This window comes from Colossoma macropomum, unplaced genomic scaffold (genome assembly GCF_904425465.1).
Source record: "Colossoma macropomum unplaced genomic scaffold, Colossoma_macropomum, whole genome shotgun sequence".
Taxonomy (NCBI): domain Eukaryota; kingdom Metazoa; phylum Chordata; class Actinopteri; order Characiformes; family Serrasalmidae; genus Colossoma; species Colossoma macropomum.
In genome coordinates this window covers 36867249-36886680 of record NW_023494802.1, presented here as the reverse complement: position 1 = coordinate 36886680, position 19432 = coordinate 36867249, and the positions used below count along the sequence as shown (strand labels likewise).

Genomic DNA, 19432 nt, shown 5'->3' with positions numbered 1-19432 from the left:
ATTTAGAGCGAAGGAGAACTGTACTAGTTAAGTGACTGGTAAACAAAACAAGGCGTTGAGGACATTCAGCTCTAGTCCAGTTTTGATCAAAGTTCAATACATTCAGGTCAGCAGTGAGATTTATGCGCCATGTGCGGTCATCCACTTCCTTTGTAAGTGGGAGGAAACCGCACGCAACTCAGTGCTGTCCAAAAAGTGCTCGTCTCCATTTCCTTACTGCATGGAGAAGAAACGAGGCCGCGGCCTTCGTTTTCAAACTTTTATTACATTCTGATACACATGCAAACATATATACATCGGAGGGTTCGGACACAGCAGAGAAAAACTCATTTAAATTAGAGACAGAAGATTAACCAACAACATAAAGGGATATTTTTAAAAACACCACCAAGTTACGAGAATTAAAAGTAACTCAAACTGATTGTGCACATCAGGTTTCGGCTGCAGGTGTGAACTGACCGCCTGCGTATCCCGCCTCTCTGGCGTTAGAGTGCTGAACGTAGCCCCGCCCCCTTCCCCTCATATATCCTGTCTGGTAATATGGCTGATTGACAGTTGCTCTGCCCCGTCCGCCGTAATCTCTCCGTGCTCTGGAGTTCCGCCCCCTGAAACCTCCTCCTTCTTGCCCCCGCCTCCCTCCTGCCCTAAAGGATCGGCTATAGTAGGACCGCCCACTTCTCAGATCTGCGTCTCCGTACTCCGCCTCCTCTAGGTCCCACTCATCAACAGTGGGGCCTGATTGGACATGTGAGATTAGACCTACAGAAGCTCCGCCCTGAAAGCTCGTAGCGAGATTGTCCTCTCTCTTGTTTCCATTGGCTAACTTGGTTGATTCTGCGTCTTCGAATGCCACACTCCCAAAAGACACCATCTGAACAACCGGACTAGCGCTAGACCCCCGCTGTGGCTCCATAGCAACGGGAACAGCCGCAGGCTTGTTGTCTCTGCTCCCAGAATGTGGCTGACCTCCGGCTAACCAAATAGGCTTTTCCACCTGAGGGGTCGATGACCTCTGGCCGTCTCCCTCACCTCTCTCAATTGCCGGGGCAACAGTCACCATGCTGATATCCCTCCCGTGATGTTGGGGAGGGGGAACCGGGGGCCGCTGGTGCCCTACAGATGGGGAGGGATAAGCCAGACCACTCTGGGGTGGACATGGAGGGGCGGAATATTGACCAGTATGGGGAGCAGAGTAGATTCCAGCATACACATTTGGACGAGGTGCAACAGACCAAGGCACACCTGGCTGAGGGGGCACATGCATAGGCACTGAATGAGGGTGGGCACTGTAACTGCCAGCTTCCACTGGAGGAGGAGCAGGGACCACACTCCGTACCTCAAAATGACCAACAGGTCCAACTCCTGGTCCAACCGGTGGGCCGATGTGGGGGTGGTTTGGGGCAGAGCTCATGTGCAGCATGGACGGTGGGTTATCCGATTGCCAAGGTGGAGTGTAAGGATTGGACGAAGGGGCAGGAGGAGGGACTTTAAGCTGAATCTGATAAGCATGGGTCAGCGGTGCCAAGTAGCTGACTGGAGCTATCATCTGGTTATTGTACGCCTGCAGACACAATAAAACACACAAGGTAAAGGGAGTTCTATGTACACAAAGTTGTCCGTTCATGAGGTCCACCTACCATGTACCTTCACTCATTGGCCATTTTAATCAGAAACACCCATCATTTAACTGCACTAGGTTTACAACTGTTGTACAATTTGTCACCCACCCCAAACCTATCCATCAACAGAAAGAGACTGCTATAGGACCACCACCGACCAGATATTATTTGGGTGTTGGGCCAACCAGCACTGCATTATCAGTAAACATAAACCTACAAAGTACACCTATATGGTTGGTGTATCTGATAAAATGGACAGTGCAAAATTTGACTTTCACAAAGGAAAAAAAATGCTATAAACATGCTGGACCACAAATAAACCCTTACCTTGACCCCAAGGTTAAAGAAGAATCTAAGGATGCTTGGATCTGAAAGCAATGAATGCAAAATGTCTTCAGACATCAAGAATAAAACTGCTCAAGTGAAGAAATACTTAATGTCATATAGCTTCATTGCACAGGACATCAGCCATCTTCCTCTCAGTTGTGTACATAGGAGGTTGGTACCTTTTGGCAGGTCTTTTCCGGTGCACTGGATGGAGAAGTAGACAGTAGAAGTCTGGACAGCTTCATCTTTTTCATTCTGGGGAAACCCTGGGTAGAGTGGATCCTGGTATGGGTGTGAAAGTGGTGGTAAGGAAAAGGGGTGCTGAGGGTGAGGGTGCTGGGGGTGAGGGACCAGGCCATGGGGCAAGCAATCAGGCACTGCAGTAGGTCCAACACCTGTGGGAACAGATGGGTAAACCCAGAGCTTCAGTATATTAAACGGTTTCGATGAGAAATCAATTTTACACTATTCACCACTTACGCCATTGGTAAATCTTAGACTTATGAACAAAACTACATCAAACAGCTGAAAACTGTACGAAGAAATTTCTCTTCATTTTCTCTTTTAACGAAAAGCAATGTCATAAAACAAATATGCAAATATGTTAGATTACTTAACAACTCCAAACGGACTGAAGCCAGCGCGTAATGATATGGAAGGGTAGAAGTGTTGTAAGTGACAAAGGCATTTATGTCTATTAAGTGTTATTTAAAAACTGAAAACAATCAAAACGTTTACACAGCCCAGGCTTGGTTGCAGGTAACTGATGCTAAAATGACCCGTTTTAAAGGATATCTGAGAGCGTAAGGTTGAGTGACTGGTGCCGTGAAAACCAAATTGAATGTGTTCTGTAGTGAATGTAGCTCTGAGCCAGCTGTTCCTTTCTTTCTATCAGCATCACCTATCAGTGAGCTCCCACACCACCAATCAGTGACCTCTCTTAAAATTGTGTTAGGCCGTTCAGAGGTGGAATTGAAATTTGACGGGTCAGAATTTTAAAACTGTCATCTTTTTAATTCCTGGCATCATTTTTGAATACTGCCTTTAACATTACCGCTATACTACCCAGCTTAATGTGGACTCTCAGAGAAGTCTTCTAGCCCACTGAAGTGAGTGTACTGAAAAACAAAAAACAGAAAGAAACTTACCTGCGACAGGTGAGGCTGCAGGCTCATAGGGGCGTGGCTCTGAGGGGTGAGAATAGGGCGGAGTTGGGGCAGAAGAAATGGCAGCAGAGGGTGCTAGCATGGGGGCAGACGTAGGTGCAGGGGTCATATAAGGGGGGTAGTGGGGTATCATGGGAAAAGTACCAAGCCCGATAGGGTGAAAGGGAGTATGAGCAGACGAAAACTGTGGAACTGTGGCAGCTGATACGTTAACAGGGGCAGGAGGGGTAATGGAGTGTGGTGCATGGGCAGGCTCTGACAGGGTGTGGGCAGATACAGAAACTGGGGCAGGAGGGGTACTAGAGGCACCTGGAACTTCAGCTGGACGAGGAGGTGTTTGGACAGGCACTTTAGTATCAGAAAGTGATGATGTGGGGGTAATATGAGAGGGAGTGGGGGTAGGTACTTGGGCAGGGGTAGTTACCAATGCAGGAGTGGTTGCAGTGGCACTCTGAGATGGAACCGGGTTAGGTTCAGGACCCCGGGATGTTGCTGAGGTAGTCTCGGGAAGGGCAGGGGTGGTTACCAGGTCACTTTCAGAGTGGGCTGGGGTAGGTAAAGTGGTCGGGGTAGATAAAGGGGTAGTGCTAGGCTTAGATGTAGGTGTAGTTAGAGGTACAGAGGTAGTTTGAGAGATGAGTGGAGAAGGAACAGTGGTGGTTGTGGGTACTGGGGCAGATGGCGAAGGGGCAGGATTAGACACAGGGGCAGCTGGAGGCACTGAGGCTATGTGAGAAGGGTTAGGGGTCAGAGCAGAGGACAAAGGACTGGAGACAGAGTTAGTAACACTGGGGGCAGTTTGGGATTGGGTAGGGGCATTTTGAGGGGTAGGTGCTGCTGTGGCTGAAGCAGACGCTTGGGCAGAAGCTGTTTGAGACTGGGTGCTGGCATTTGTTTTAGACCCAACAGGGGCAGTTTGAGACCGGGCAGGGACAGCCTGAGCAGATCCAGACGTTGTTGTAGATGCGACAGAGACAGTTTGAGACTGTCCGGGGATATTTTCAGTAGACAAAAGGGGTGCTGTTGAAGGAACAGATGCAGTTTGAGCACGGGCTGGGGTGGTTTGAGCAGAAACAGAAGCAGGTGCAGGTGCAGATGGAGGAGGGGCAGCTTTAGTGGCCTTAGGACCTGAAGGAGCAGGTGAGTTAGCAGAAGGTGGAGTGGAGGGAGGAGAAGAGTTGGGCTTCTCTTTGATGGAAGGGGAGATTCTTTGGTCTTGAACCACAGGGCCTTTCTTCTGGAACACATTGCAGACCATTAAATTATTAGGATACAGCAAATAGGAATCAGAACCAATCTAGACATGTTCAAACGGATGAGGTATAGGTTATCTAAAGCCCGATCCAATTCTAATACTCAAACTATCAGGCTGCAGTAACCAAATTGTATTAAAAAAGGTTTACTAGAAAACATAATTTTTATGAGCAAGGAACTGGAGGTGAAACTTACTCCATGTTTTCCCCTATCTGCTTTCTGCTCAGGTCTCTGAGATGGGTCTTTAGTCTCTGAAGCAAACAAGAAAACAAACAAACAAACAAACAAACAAACAAACAAACAGGTCAGGTTATATAAACTGTATAACCTAAAGGCCATTAAAAGAAAACAAATATCAGAGATTCAGGAAAACGGGACTGCCTCAGGAAGAAGGATTACTTGCTTAGCCAGCCAACTTTCAGCTTGGTTCCATCTGACCCTGGATTTTTTGTCCCATAAGAGTGGATCACTTTTTTCACCAGGCCAAATCACCATGGAAACGTATGCTGCGTGCCTAACCTACTCCAGGGCCGCTCAAGTTCAGGATTTCCAGAATTTCTGAATATAAAAACCAAACCAAACACACCCACAATTCGCATAACTCACCCATGTCTGCCTTCTTTCGGGAGCCTTTCCTCTCTGCTCTTTTGCCACCCTCACTGACAGCAGCAGCAGCCGCCACCTGCGTTCACACAAACACACCCATTAGTAAATCTTAAGACAACAACAAGGACTATGAGGCCAGCATGACAGGAACGCATTCAGTTGTGAAGTGTATCCTGATTAAAAACTTTTGGGATGTTTTTTGAACACGCTGAGTGATGATTATAAACCTATTTTTGGATGGGTTTAGAATGGATAATTAGGCTGAACTAAACTTTGTTAATCAACGATCTGATGACAGCTGTTGTGGATACAGTAACCGAACAGCTATTTTGTGGTTTTAATCAGTACATCAATGGTCAAGTTCAGAGAGAATTCTTTCAGACCACAGACCAAATTTCAGCCCTGACTGAAGAGCTACTCTACCTGTGCACTGGCTTCAAGGCTTGGGAAATTGTTCTCATCTTTGTGCAGAAGCTCCAACACCAGAAGCTCCTCTTCCTCCGCAGGTGACACCCCCAGCACACCAACGTCCTGTTCAGACTTCCTACATGCACATACAGAGAAGGCAGAGATCACACACAGATCACTAGGACTGGGGCTGCTTATCGATTTATTGATTATTATTGATGAGGGTCATGAAATCGAAAAGGGGAATTTAATGTCAAGATGCCTTTTACTGAAAACAGTGGATTTTTAAATTCACTGAAAACTCCACATCAAGTCTGACGTGCTTTTGATATTTTGTATACTCAATGCGGTATAACAGAATCCATCGAGTAGTAATGGCCACAAAGTTATTTTATAGCCAATGTGTCAACTTTTTAGCCAGTGTAAAAAAAGAAAAATAAAAACACCAAAAAAAAACAAAACAAAGACTCTCAAAGGAGCTCTTCTTCAGTGCTCTCTGTGTGTGGTGATGTTTAAGCAATTGAATCAAAGCTAAAGCACTCAAAGGGGCAAAAAGAACACAAGCTCTGAAGTAAAAGACAGCGTTTGTATTAACTTGTACGTTTTCAAAACCTGACGCTTTTCTTTTTTGGTGTTACAACTCGAACTTAGTGGGAAGAGGCTTTATGTTCTCTGGTGGAGATGGAAACTGTTCTTGAGATATACAGATTTATCAATTTCTGGACATGTGATTAGTGTCCCACCCCTACAGGTGCCGCACACATCATTTCCTGATGTGGACAGCCGCTTGTGAAAACAGTACTACTGCGGAGAGCATGTAAATTTGGCTGGAAAAAAGAACTCTAAAGTTGGTTTTCCTCAGTTTATCTGTTGCCACAGTAACTGTGTTTTACTATAACCAGTTTAAGCATAACATACCAAAAGAAATGAAATCATTCACAGGTCATCAAGTGAGACTGTGTGAGAAAGAGATTGTCTCCGTTTGTGTGTTTGTCTCATAATTGACCTGGTGCCAGCATTCTTTCCCTGGGACTGAGCCTCTTCGGGAGTCTGTGGGGGCCAAGAGTGTTGTTTCTGCACTCGGTTGCTGGGGGCGGAGCCTGCAGCTGCCTGGGAAGCATACGGAATTGACACTGATCTGACTGGCTTCCTCCCACCTGATCACAAACACAACAGGGAAGCCGTTATTAATGCTGCACAATACAAAGATACGATTTGCCTGCATTATTTTAACCAAGATTATTTACATTTGTTGTGTTGATTCATCAAAACACCCTCAGAAACTCATTTTGTACTGTGATTGGTCAGAATGCTCACAGCACACAGAAATATCTGGGATTGGATGAAGAGCTCAGTCACATATTGCAGCCTTTTACCACCCCAGTACTGCCAATATCGCCCCGAGCCGAGACACTTCATTTAGCTGAAAACGATCCGATCTGTGTGTTTTCATAGATGGTACAGCCGCACAGCTAGACTGACAATAAATAAGTAAAGCCACTTAATTTTACTATGTGCACGATGTGACTGATGTCTTTATTTTTATAATGACTATTTCATATTGACTTATGATCCAGACTGATTGACTTCCCAGATGATTTGGCCACCAGTTACTTTAATATTCTGCAGTGAAATCACTTCATTTTTGAGTTAGAGTGATGTGAAATCATAGCCCCACAATGTGTACATTGGTGGTATACTTACAGTTCAGAGTGTATACCACCAATATACACATTGTGGAGCTATGATTTCACATCGCTCTAATATGCGTGAAGTAGTCTGCTCATTTCTGTTGATTGTGACTGCTCTATTACTGCTAACTTACAGTTTTAAACCAGAAACAGTTCAGCACTGATGCCAGCCAAGCAGAATGTTTCCTTTCATTCCCAACCAGTAGTGACTCATGGGTAAAAGACATGATCAGAGTGTATTTTGTTCATGGTTTTAGTGGCACGCAGAAAATAGTGCCCATGATTTGACAAAAGGCAGCTTGCTTAGATGCAGCTGCTGATACTATAGGCCTCCTTTTTAAAATTAGTTCCACACTACAGATATTTATTTCCGACTGCTTCTGAAAACGATCCTCACTGATGAAGTTATGGATATAGTCCGTTTATGGTACGATCAGAAATGGAAAGTGGGATTCCAGTTTGTCTTGAAAATTTCTGCATAATTTAATCACTGAACAAAGTTCAGAGAGTTCATTCGGAGTGGTTTGATGTGAAATAGTTAATTGTAGAGAAACTTAGTGACTCAGATTTCTTTACAATGGTGGTGATCGGAACCACACAAATGTAGCCATTTTATTTACTATCCAAAACCACCAGTGAACCTCTTCTGAGTTTTATATGGAATACTGATGATAGTACAAATAAATAAATCCAAATCTGGAAAAAAGGTGCTCTGTATGTATTAAGAAATATATTAGGGCAAAAGGTTCCCAAAACTACCACTCTCATTCACCAACTGTTCTTAAGACGAAAATTCTTCTTAAAACCTCCTTACGCAGTCTTCATGAATATTCTGACATTCACCAGTGCTTTCCTATGTGAGATGTGTTCCTTGGTAAGAACAGAATTCACACACACTCAAGAGCACAAAGGTGTGACCGCAGAACTGTTTTAAGAACACGTCACGAATCCAACGTTTTTCTTAGGACCTTTCTCAAGACCAATTTGGACTCGGTAAGTTTTTTTTCCCCTCATGCAACGACTCAGATATGACGACTCTCAGACTATAAACAAGCCACAGAGGACTTCACACCTAAACTTTAATTAAAACAGTGTAATTCCCCTTTAAATGTGTCCGATTCTGGAATGGATAACATTTTGTGCAGTTCTAGCTGTCGCTGTTTGTGTGTTTGTGTATCAGAAAAAGAGAATGTGTGTGACTGGAGCATCACCGATACCATTTGTGTTTCCGCTGCCATTGGTTACAGAGTGCTTCTTGCCCTTCTCTGTCACGGTGCACCAGGACTCTTCTGAGGGAGTGCGCAGGTTCCACAGTGGAACAGTGTGTCTATACACACACACACACACACACACACACACACACGTCAAATATGAACATATGAACAAATCTGGTAAAATTCTCCACATTACTGATACTAAATGCAAGTCTGGACCTGTAGGGAGTCTCAGTCTCTCATCCTTGTACACGCACACGCACACACACACACACACACACACACACACCACACACACATAGAAAGAGTCATACTTCTGTCCGAGCTCCTCGATGAAGACAGTAACGGGTCCATCATCAGGGCTGACATCCTGGATGTACGCACTGTAGTAGCGGCCAGTATTGTTCAACCGCACCTGAGAGAGAGAGAGAGAGAGAGAGAGAGAGAGAGAGAGAGAGAGAGAGAGAGAGAGAGAGAGAGATAGGGAATGTAATTCATAAATAATAATGAGCAAATAAATGAACATTCCCTCTCAGGCTCTGTTTATATCTATATCTACTATCTCAAGGGATCTAATCACAAGTGGACAGTGAGATGTATGATGTTTACACCTTTACATTTCCATGTGTGTCAAATGAGACTCCAGTAACCACAATGACCAGATTTTGGAAGGGTTCTGTCCACATTCACCACGACAGTCTCTCACTACAGTTGTTGTCAGACATAAATGCTCCAAGTTCTTATTCATTGTTGTGGTAAATTTTATTATTGTTATTTATGATAGGCTCACAAAAGCATATTGTCAGTACTTACAGAACAATGAACAACTGCTGGTTTTAGTGCCGTACAGAATGTGAAATAGTGAATAATAATAATTGTACTCAGTATTTTTGATGGCAGTTTTTAAATTTGCGCCACGTCTGTGTGGCAGAATAGCGCGATATGTATTGTGTATCTTTCAGCAAAGTGATTTGACACTTTTGTCATCTTGCCCACCGCTAGTAGACTGTCACAAACGTTTAGTTCAGTGTTTTTTGGTTTTTTTTTAATCTAGCCATAGGTACTGCAAGTTGGGCTTGAGCAAAAATGTTGACTGTCTGGGCTGGTGACACAACCTATAAACAAACAGGAGACAGATACTCTTTTCGTCTACGCATGTCAGGTCTTCGTTGTTTTAAAGGATGCATTAGGACACTTTAGCACTCATGCTACAGATACTATGTGGTCTTATACATCCTTGACCAGAGGGCCATTTCTTGTGATAAGTAAACAAGTAAGTATAAAGATTTTTAATTTTCTTCCTGATTCCAAAAAAATAACAACTGAATCTTTTTTGTTCTTTCAGTATGTTTTGTGTGGGCCCCAAAGTAGAACGCTGTTTAAGGCCTGCAAAAGTCCAGGAACAGCTCTGACGACCACCTCCAAACGTGGTTTGAGCATTTGCATCACCATACATCTCCAAAACCCTCTTTACACCAGCACTTAATATTGTCCACAAAGCATGTTAATGCCAGGTGTAAATGGGCTTCACCATCTCAACACACACACACGTTTGTCTTGCTGTATGAGGACGTCCATAGGTTTCTACTGATTTTTGTGTTACTGTAGCTAAATAATACTACACCTAAACCTACACCCTAACCTTAACCTCAGTATAAAGGCAATCTTTCAGGTCTTTTAGTTCTCAAATCAGAAAAGTAATTGAGTGAAAACAACACATGCTCAAGTGAGGACCAGCAAAATGTCCTCACTTAAGCAAAAATTTCATGTAGTCTTATCATAGTGAGGACATGGGGTCCTTACAAGTATAGCAATACAAACACACACACACACACACACACACGCGCTCCCCCACCCACCTGGCACTTGTCTCCAGCTGTGTACTGCATCCCTGCAGCCATACAGAAGTCTCTCCTCTGCTGAGCTGAAAAGACAAAGAGCTTAATAAACCTTCACCATCTATTATTTTGCTGGAGTTTATTACACTCTGAAATCATCATGTAAAATCTGTTTGCCACATATAGAGCTCAAGTTGAGTGTTTATGCCTGAAAACAATCACACTGCATCGTTTGGTTATAACATTTGAAATATTATGAACTGAACAGCTGTTTTTGTGGCAAAACTCAAGGCAGGCATGTCAAACTGGGGACCTTCCAGGCCAAAGTGCTGCAGATATTAGCGTTTACCCTCATCTAATGCTCTGAATTCAGTTCATGACGGCCTTCCTAATGAGCTGATGAGCTGAATCAGGTGTGCTTTAATGCAGTAGTGGACTGCAGCCTGAGACATGTGGCTTAAGCTTTACAAATACAAAACACGACTGGGTTCACCATTTTAAATGTCTGCTGCAAATGACTGATGTACACAACATCATTAAGCCTGTTGTATACACTTACAGTCATAATTAAAACCCTGCTGTGAACTAGACATGTTCTGCTTGTAGAACTGGTTCTACAGATTCAGAATAAAACTGAATTACACTGCAAGCAGGGACGTCAACTAAAAGTCCCTTTTCATCTATAATGGAGACGGCAAAAGCACTGGAGTTTGGGTACATAGAGTTTTACCTACTGGGACAAACTAGTTCCCCCTCAGGGTCGATTATGCAATTCCACACAAATTATATTACAGAGCAAAATAAATATTTAAAAGCCTTTTCTCATTACTTTAAACCTCCTTAATATCATGTCCATTAGTTTGTGTTTAATGCCTTTTATTGAGCAATCTTGTTGTTCTTCTTGTGTATGCTACTACTGTAAAGCGACCCTGGGTATGAGTGTATATGGCTGTATATGCAGTACTGCGCAAAGGTTACAGGCCAAACTTATTTATCTGTAAATGAATAAATAAAAATAAATAATTGGACTCAAACAAAATAATTTGCAGATTTTTGCCTTGTTTTTAAAAAGAAGTGACAAATAGAGAATTACACTGTATATCATTTAACACATTCTTGTTGATCCAAATCCAATCACTTTAACAAAAATGACTAAGAGCTACCAAACTTTCAAATGGGAGAATGAATGAATAGAAACAATTTTACTATTGAAGACATTGTCAAACTTCAGAAAAGGTAGAAACTTCTACTCCCACATTTCTGAACAGATGAATGGTAGAAATAAACACTACCAGTAATGTATTAAGTGGGAGCTGCAGAGGGAGTGGTCTGTAGTACCTTTTTTTGACCGCATCCACACATCATACTCCACATTCCTGAAGATGCCGGGGTTCAGGGACTCCTGGGCATCGCGAGGCAGAAAGCCACGGCCTCCTCCTCTGGATTGGCCCCGCCCTCGACCCTGAGGCACAAACGATAAATGACTGAGAAAGAGGCAGGACTAACAGAGACACTATGGGAAAGGCACACAAGCCACAAGGTGGTATAAGCTTGCACAAGCATACCTTATAAGGTGGTCTGTTGTTCACACTGGTCGTCTTGCCAGTAGCTTCACTGGACCTGATTAGAACACACACACACACACACACACACACACACACACACACACACACACACAGCATTAATTTCAACAAAAACATGAACATTTAAGTATTTATACAAACAAAGAAAAAGCCACTCAGTCAAACACACACAAGCCTCAGATGAGTCAGTGTGTATGTAAATAGCATCATTAATTTTTAGGGCTGGGTTTTGTACTTCAGAGCTACCACAAAACCTTTGTTTATATGAGGGAAGAAAGGGCGTAGTCCAACCAGCAGATATTCAGAGCTTCCTGCATCTGTCCGACCTTTTTACCTGAGAGACCACACCTGCTCTAAAGCAGCCGTTTCCCATGATGCCATGAGTTGATTTTAAAGCAGCTCTATGTAAGATTATTTAGTTGAAATTGAAAGAAGCAGCATTACTGAGTCAAGAATGCTGTGTACGCGCTGCTATGAGACACCCTATAAAGCCTGAAATAGTAACTGATAAGTCAGAGGTGTCACGTCGGATTTCACAGGATAGCATACATCATTTACGTAACGTCACACTCGCACAGACACATAAAGAAGGTCCACCTTAACGTTTAGGTCTCAAATGCAAAAATAACACTCCACTGATGACGATATGATGACAACAGAAGATAATTCACTCATCCTCAAAAGACAGTCCTTCACCAAGTTTTCTCTGAGTTCTCTTTGAATACTCTTTCAATGTGCTCGCAATCATCAGATTCATCCACGCAGGAAAGGGGTCTGAAGCACAAGTCATGCTAAAATGTTCTTACATACGCTGCAAGCTAGTACATATTTCCACCAGAGAGGTCTCCAAATCCCCAAAGCTTACATAGTGCCGCTTTAATAATACATTTTGGGCCAAAACCTAATTGTTAAACTACCGTAAAACAATGTCTGAAACATCAGGCAGCGAATTCATAACCATTTCATGTAAAAATGTTTTGTGAGTTTTTAGAGGCATTCAAGTATTCAGATGTCTGGTTCTTAAACAATTCTGACTTAATAAGTTTCTCTAGAATAGAGCACTTTAAACCACTCTGAACGACTTTGTTTGCATCTTAACTATTTAATTATGCAAAACTTTGATCATATAAACTGAGATTATATAACAGCTGTGTGTTCATGTGTATATTGAGTTCTTTTTACAACGGATCTGAACGTGATTCAGCCACCAATGAAGACGTGTGGAGATGGTTCATTCCACATGGTTTCATGTACATGCTTCCAACAAACCACAGCAAAGTGTGTTTGGAAGCAGAACAAGACCATCCTCCTCAGGGGGTCTCAGTCCACTTATAAGGTGCATACAAGGTATCGATTGGCAGCGTTTGTACTTGTTATAACGAACTGCACGAACAATAATCACACCAGGATTTGATTTCATCGAACCAAAAACTGCAAACTGCACACACTCACCAGAAGTCCTCTCCCTCGTCCAGGTCGGACTCTTCACTGCCCTTAAACCCCTCTACATCAGCAGCCTCATCCCTCGCTCTTGACCCTTTTGTGCTTGCTGTTACCACACTCCGGTCCACACCACACACACGCTCGTACAGCAGTTCATAGAGAATAGCTGAAAAAGACACACCACAGTTCTGTCACTATCAACTATATTAGAAGTGAGAAATTTAACTATTACTTGTATCAGGAGCTAACTGACTTAACTGAACAACAACAAATGATGTACAGCTTTTCAAAGACTCCAAAATACTTTATAGGAACATAAGAGTATTTTGTACTGTAAATGAAACCAGCAAAAAAATGTATAACAGGCATCATCATCATGCAGATGATCAAGTAATCACTGCCGATTTAAGTGATTTTCTTTTTTAAACCAAGTAATCAAATTTAATCGTTTGTGATTAAGTCCTAATTCCTTTCATTAAACAGCAGATTAATTAATACTCAAATCACTCACATTGACACATAGCAGCATTTTTGACAAAGGACACTGGGTAAACACTGTCGTAATGGTTGCCATTGAGGAAGCAGAGTCGCACCTGGAATGAGACAGAAGAGAGAAACCAAAAATGAATTAATAATTCCACTACAACATTGTGACTTTCCCATTAATATTTTCCAGCTCCTGAGTGGACTGTGTGTGGGGGTGTCAGTGTAAACCTTATCAGGGTAGCCGTTCTCTGTGATGTTCACTGGTGGCTCCCCTGGATTCTGATAGATGATAAAGTCATGTCTTGAGGAAAGAACAAATAAGACAAAGCAATTAAAAAAAGGCCAACCACATCAAAAGAGCAAGTGTGTTATACACAGTTATAACAATGTACTGATGTGTCTAACAGTACTGAACTCTAAACCAATCGCTGGTCAACCACAGACAAAGTAGTCACTGGGGAGGGACGGTATGTGGTTACAGTACGTGACCACTTGCAACTCTGCCTCGCTGCATCCTATTCATTTCAATGTAGAGCTCTGCAACATTATAAAAGCTTAAAAAGTAAGTTAAACAAGTTCGTATTTCAGTTTTGTAACAGCAAACAGTGCATCAGATGATTTACTGCAGGATATGTTCGATACGGTTTCTTAATTTCCATAATAACGCAGAAACGCCCACCAGCAGCACGCAGAGACATCTGACATGATAAAAAGTGATGAGAAAAAGCTGAAAGTGGATGAGTAATGTTAACAGTTTTAATGATGTACTGTGGTAAAAGATCCAGTGATTATTAACAGCGCCAACATCATCCACTTTATCAGCTCCACTGACCATACAGGAGCACTTTGTAGTTCTACAATTACAGACTGTAGTCCATCTGTTTCTCTGCATACTTTGTCAGAACCCCCATTCAGCAGGTACTATTTGGGTGGCGGATCATTCTCAGCACTGCAGTAACACTGATGTGGTGGTGGTGTGTTAGTGTGTGTTGCGCTGGTCTGAGTGGATCAGACACAGCAGTGCTGCTGGAGTTTTTAAACACCACAGTGTCACTGCTGGACTGAGAATAGTGCACCAACCAAAAATATCCAGCCAACAGCGTCCTGTGGGCAGCGTCCTGTGACCACTGATGAAGGACTAGAGGATGACCATCACAAACTGTGATCGTCTCTGACTTTACATCTACAAGGTGGACTGACAAGGTAGGAGTGTCTAATAGAGTGGACAGTGAGTGGACACAGTAACTGTAGAACCACAAAAAGCTCCTGTATGCTAAGCAGAGCTGATAAAATGGACAATAAATGTTGACACAGACAGGTGTACCTAATAAAGTGCTCAGTAAGTGTATGATACCTGTATTTATATGAGTCTGAGTGTGTTTTAATGCTTTTAAACTGTTTTAACATATTTTTACAACACTGCAACAACACTAAAAACCATAATCACTTTAGAAGCTTAAATTATGATAGGAAATATGGTCCCATCCCTCATATTCACTGTGAAATATTCTTACTTATAAAGGACAGCCAGTGCACTTATCTCCACCTGCCCAACCCAGCTCTACAGAGAAGAGACAAAAGAGGAAAGAACACAGAAGTAGAGAGACAGAGAGTTAAAACCATTCTGATCAAATGAATGAAAAAAATAATTACCTGCCATTTATAATACTGTGTTTGGATGCAATGAATATTAATGAACTGATCTGAACAAGAAAGAGAGCTTCTTTTCGTTTGTTACTGAACACACAGCTTGCTAAGCAGGCAGGCTGGCAACATCACATAAATCTAGTAAAATACTGAAAGATGAAACACCTCAACAATGGACGCAGCAAAACATTTGACCTGCAAATCAACAGAAGTCATGAAAATCCATCACAGCTGTGAAGGTTTTAGCTTTAACAGACTGAGCTGTTACCTGTGGATCCTGAAGCCTCTGCAGGTATTCGTCAAAATCACCTTCGATAAACTGTCAAACACAAAACAGATGATGTGAAACAGTCTCATTACAGACTCACAGCTCAGTAAAAGCACATTATTATGAGTAAGTGGACAGATTCTCTGAGAGAAGAATTACAGCTCACGTACCGACTCGTACAGCTCTCGGTTCTTTCTGAGATACTTCACGCACTCCGCTCGGACCTTGGTGTGCAGCCCCTGGCAGCGCAGCACCTGTCAATCAACACAGAGAAAGGTGGTAATTCTAAGACACCTGTTACAATGGGCAGCGCAGCTTTGGTTGGCTTTGTCACATGGCAGAAATAAAGTGACACTCAAGCCAAAATTAAAAACGTAACCCCATCACTACACCTGTTGTAAACCTGCCTACGCGACTCCTACAGCAGTTCTGCAGTGGTCTATAAAGAGAAATCTTCCTTTTTGAAGACTAAAACCACCTTCTGATGATGTATCCGGAAGGTGGGAGGAACTACAAAGTCTGAAATACTGCAAGCCCTTTAGGGTGGATGTTAGAGGACGGGAACCCATGTTGAGTCTTGGTTCCTCTCCAGGTTTCTTCCTCTTGCTCTGAGGGAGTTTTTTTTGCCACTGTTGCCCCTGGTTTGCTCATCTGGGGCTTGGTATCAATTTCTTTGTGAAAATGCCTGCTGTAAAAAGTGCTGTATAAATAAATCTTGAACTGAATTCCCTGCTGGCTAACTAACGCAGAAGGAACCCAAATACCTAAAATTACTTCTAGGAAGCAGAAACTCATGTCCGTATTTATTAGCCTCTACACCAATGTGAGCACTCAGGATTTCTTTACCACTGTTGGGTTACCAATGATTGTAAGGCATTGAAGTGAGTACTGTTGGGAGAGAACACTGATGAAGGACAATACAAAACTGCAGTAAGGTTACAAAAAAAAAAAATGCTAAAACACTGATGAGGTTGAGTGAATAGGATAACATGACAAATAACATACTACATGCTAGTTCTAGCTGAGAATTCCCTTTAAGGCTGTAGATATGTGTAGCGTGTGCAGAGACCACAGAAATGAAAAGAAACGTTTGTTCTTGAAAGGGAAAACAGGACCATCATTATAAGACACATACACGTTTCATATTAAATATGTTTCTAAGAAAAGTTCTCAGGATTTGCATACAATCGACTTGTAAGGACACAATGTTCCTGCACTGCACCCTGTAATGCCTAGAGTACAAGCATTTACAGTGGCAGCTACGCTCTACGAATTAATGGTTCTGGAAGCGTTCTTTAGTAAGGAAAATGGTTCTATAGAGAACACTCAAAGAACCCTCTGCATGGTGAAATGGTTCTTCAGATTGAAGGGGAAGTGCTGTAGATGCAGATTTCTGAAAAGGGTTCTTCCATTGTTTTGATGTTAAATTTCTAACAACAAAGGAACCATGTTTAATGCTATAAAGAACCCTTTTCAAAAAGGTTATATATATAGCACCATATATAGCACATTCTCCATCAGTCTAAAGAATCCTTTCACAGTGCAAAGAACGCTTTAATCATGCAAAGCGTTCTTTGAGTGTTCATGTTTCTATATAGAATCATTTTCCTTACTAAAGAACCAGTGAAGAACCATCATTTTCGAGTGTGTACACTCAGCCAAGACGACGCTTTTCTCCAGAGTTACTGTCTTTAAAGCACCGTAGCATTAAGTGGTTTCATGGAATCGATTGTGTGCGTGGAGCGGTATTCCTGAAACATTTTCAAGATCTAACTGTCAGGCACTGACAGCGTTTCACTAACTAGCAACATGTAATTTGGCCTATGTTATTGATTATACTCTAAAATGAAGAATGCATGGCTTTGACGTCTTTGGGGGTGGGTTTTAGAGGGAAAGCTTGAGGGAGTGGTCTCATTTTAGGCAGATTTCATTGTGATCCAGCACCAAACTTTTAGTCCCAGATACATATTCAATAAGAGCTGTATAATTCTCCCATAGCATTCTCACCTACTAGACTTCTATAAGTATGTCTGTAGTATTACTATTGATCTTTTTTATGAGTAACTATGAGTGGAAATGATGTCATGTGTGAATAATGGTGCTTATCTCAGATTCCAGCAATCTGAGTTTCTAATCTGAGTTTTGACCTGAATAAAGTGAAAGAGGACAGCCACACTGACATGTAGGCATCTCTATCATTCTATATAGTAAATGATATACAATATATAATCTAACTCACTGAACAGTCATACTGAGATGAAGGCCTCTCTATCAGTCTCTATAACTCACTGAATCCCACCACTACCATCAGCCCATGTGGGAAACTGAAGTTGCCACAACCTCAACAGGTCTCACCCCATAAGAGACTTTCCCGCAAAACAAGGCCGAAATACAAACACAAACATGGTCACGCATTCACAATACGAACCATATTAAAGTCACGAAACTAGTTTGTGTTTGATATCAGAACTTCACACGCAGTGTTAACTTAGCCAAGCAGCTAACAGCACTTTCCTGAGTGTTGCTTGCTAAACGAAGCTTAAGCTTTATTCGAATCTTCCGGTTCCACCTTAAATGGTGCAGCAGTTACTTTACGGCGCCTCAGGCGCCAGAACGTGACTGCTCACCATTTAAGGTGGAGCGGAAGAATTCCAACAAGAAGCTGGCGGATAGGAAGCTAAATCCAGCCTCGTACTTGCTAATGAGCCTGCAGCGTTAGCACAGTTGCTATCTAGCTTAGCCAGTTTAAATTAGTTAATCTGCCAGTCATACAAAATGTATAAAAACAGCTGCAATAATCTATGAACAATGCGCTTCTTTACTAACTGACCCAGACAGACAGCGGCACTGTCCTCGGTGACACTTCGTTAGCATAGTTAGCCCTCATCCACAGCTATGCTGCTAGCTGGCTAATCTGCCAGTCATGCTGAGAAGCGATGCAGCGAAAAAGTTATTCAGCCTGCAAAAAAGGATCTTTATCAGATTCTGGGCAGAGAAAATATCGCCGTATCTGCAATGACTGTGTTTTTCGCTTGTGTTTATGTAGCAGACCCTTTTCCACACTAGCTGAACAAAGTAGCGCACCAATATAAACCCTAGTCTTCTAATTAGGGCGCCTAAGTAGTGCGCAGAATCCTGACTGCCGCCGGGCGCTGAAGCGTTCTGCGCACTAGCTAAGCGCCCTAGTTAGTACGCGAACGCGCATGTTGGGGCGCGGCCGTAAGGTTATCCGTGGTAGTTTATACACAGCTAACCTAACTAACCCATGAACCCAAAATAGCAAACTGTTGCTAACTTAACCAGATCATTAACATCTTGTAGGCTTTTATGGTTTAGTTTAACTGCGGTAAAAACCAACTAACCTGCTCTGCCACGGCTCTGAACAGGCAGGAGCCGTCCTTGGCGATCTTCCTCCGGTAAAGTCCGTTTGCCTTCAGGTACTCGTCCATGAGTTTCTCATCCAGACCCTTATCGGCGTTGTTGCTCTGCATGTTTGCAGCGCGGGTTGCCATGATCGGCTACACTAACCTACACTGACCTTTCTCCTGTTCTTAACTACATCCTAACGAGGTCGAACAGCGGGAGAAAGAAAAACTCAGTCAAGCCAGCAGCATCTTAAAGACTCTCCCTTTCGGTTTCACGGAAAAGAAACTTATATTCGCGTCTCGACTCGAGGACAGGAAAGTTATGACAGCCGTTGAACAAGAAAATACAAAAAAATTCAGCAAACAAACCGAGTAAAGTCTGTAAGCAGTCTAAAATAGGCGAACACGCCACCCAACAAACATGGAAACAAAACTAATCAGACGCCGCTTCAGCTCAGCAAACAGTTTCGGTTTGTGTTCAGGGTTTTGCTTTCCACCCGCATTCCAACAAGCCCCG

General features: G+C 42.7%; 1 protein-coding gene across 2 annotated transcripts; it reads right to left on the bottom strand.

Annotated features, from left to right (window-relative positions):
* Nucleotides 1-245: 245 nt before the first annotated feature.
* On the bottom strand, nucleotides 246-19432 carry otud4 (OTU deubiquitinase 4). 2 transcript variants are annotated; one of them, XM_036592371.1, is made up of 20 exons: nucleotides 18913-19432; nucleotides 15721-15804; nucleotides 15551-15601; nucleotides 15150-15196; nucleotides 13864-13936; nucleotides 13661-13742; nucleotides 13159-13315; nucleotides 11689-11743; nucleotides 11462-11585; nucleotides 10145-10209; nucleotides 8600-8700; nucleotides 8289-8398; nucleotides 6387-6537; nucleotides 5396-5516; nucleotides 4973-5048; nucleotides 4562-4617; nucleotides 3095-4346; nucleotides 2126-2341; nucleotides 1947-1987; nucleotides 246-1561 (listed from the first exon to the last, which is right to left on the bottom strand). In XM_036592371.1, exons 1-20 carry the CDS (start codon nucleotides 19060-19062, stop codon nucleotides 431-433), a joined length of 4143 nt encoding a protein of 1380 aa, XP_036448264.1. In that variant the 5' UTR covers nucleotides 19063-19432; the 3' UTR covers nucleotides 246-430. The 2 variants fall into 2 exon arrangements, with proteins under 2 accessions (XP_036448264.1, XP_036448263.1); XM_036592370.1 differs by having other exon boundaries at nucleotides 3095-4349; nucleotides 18913-19431.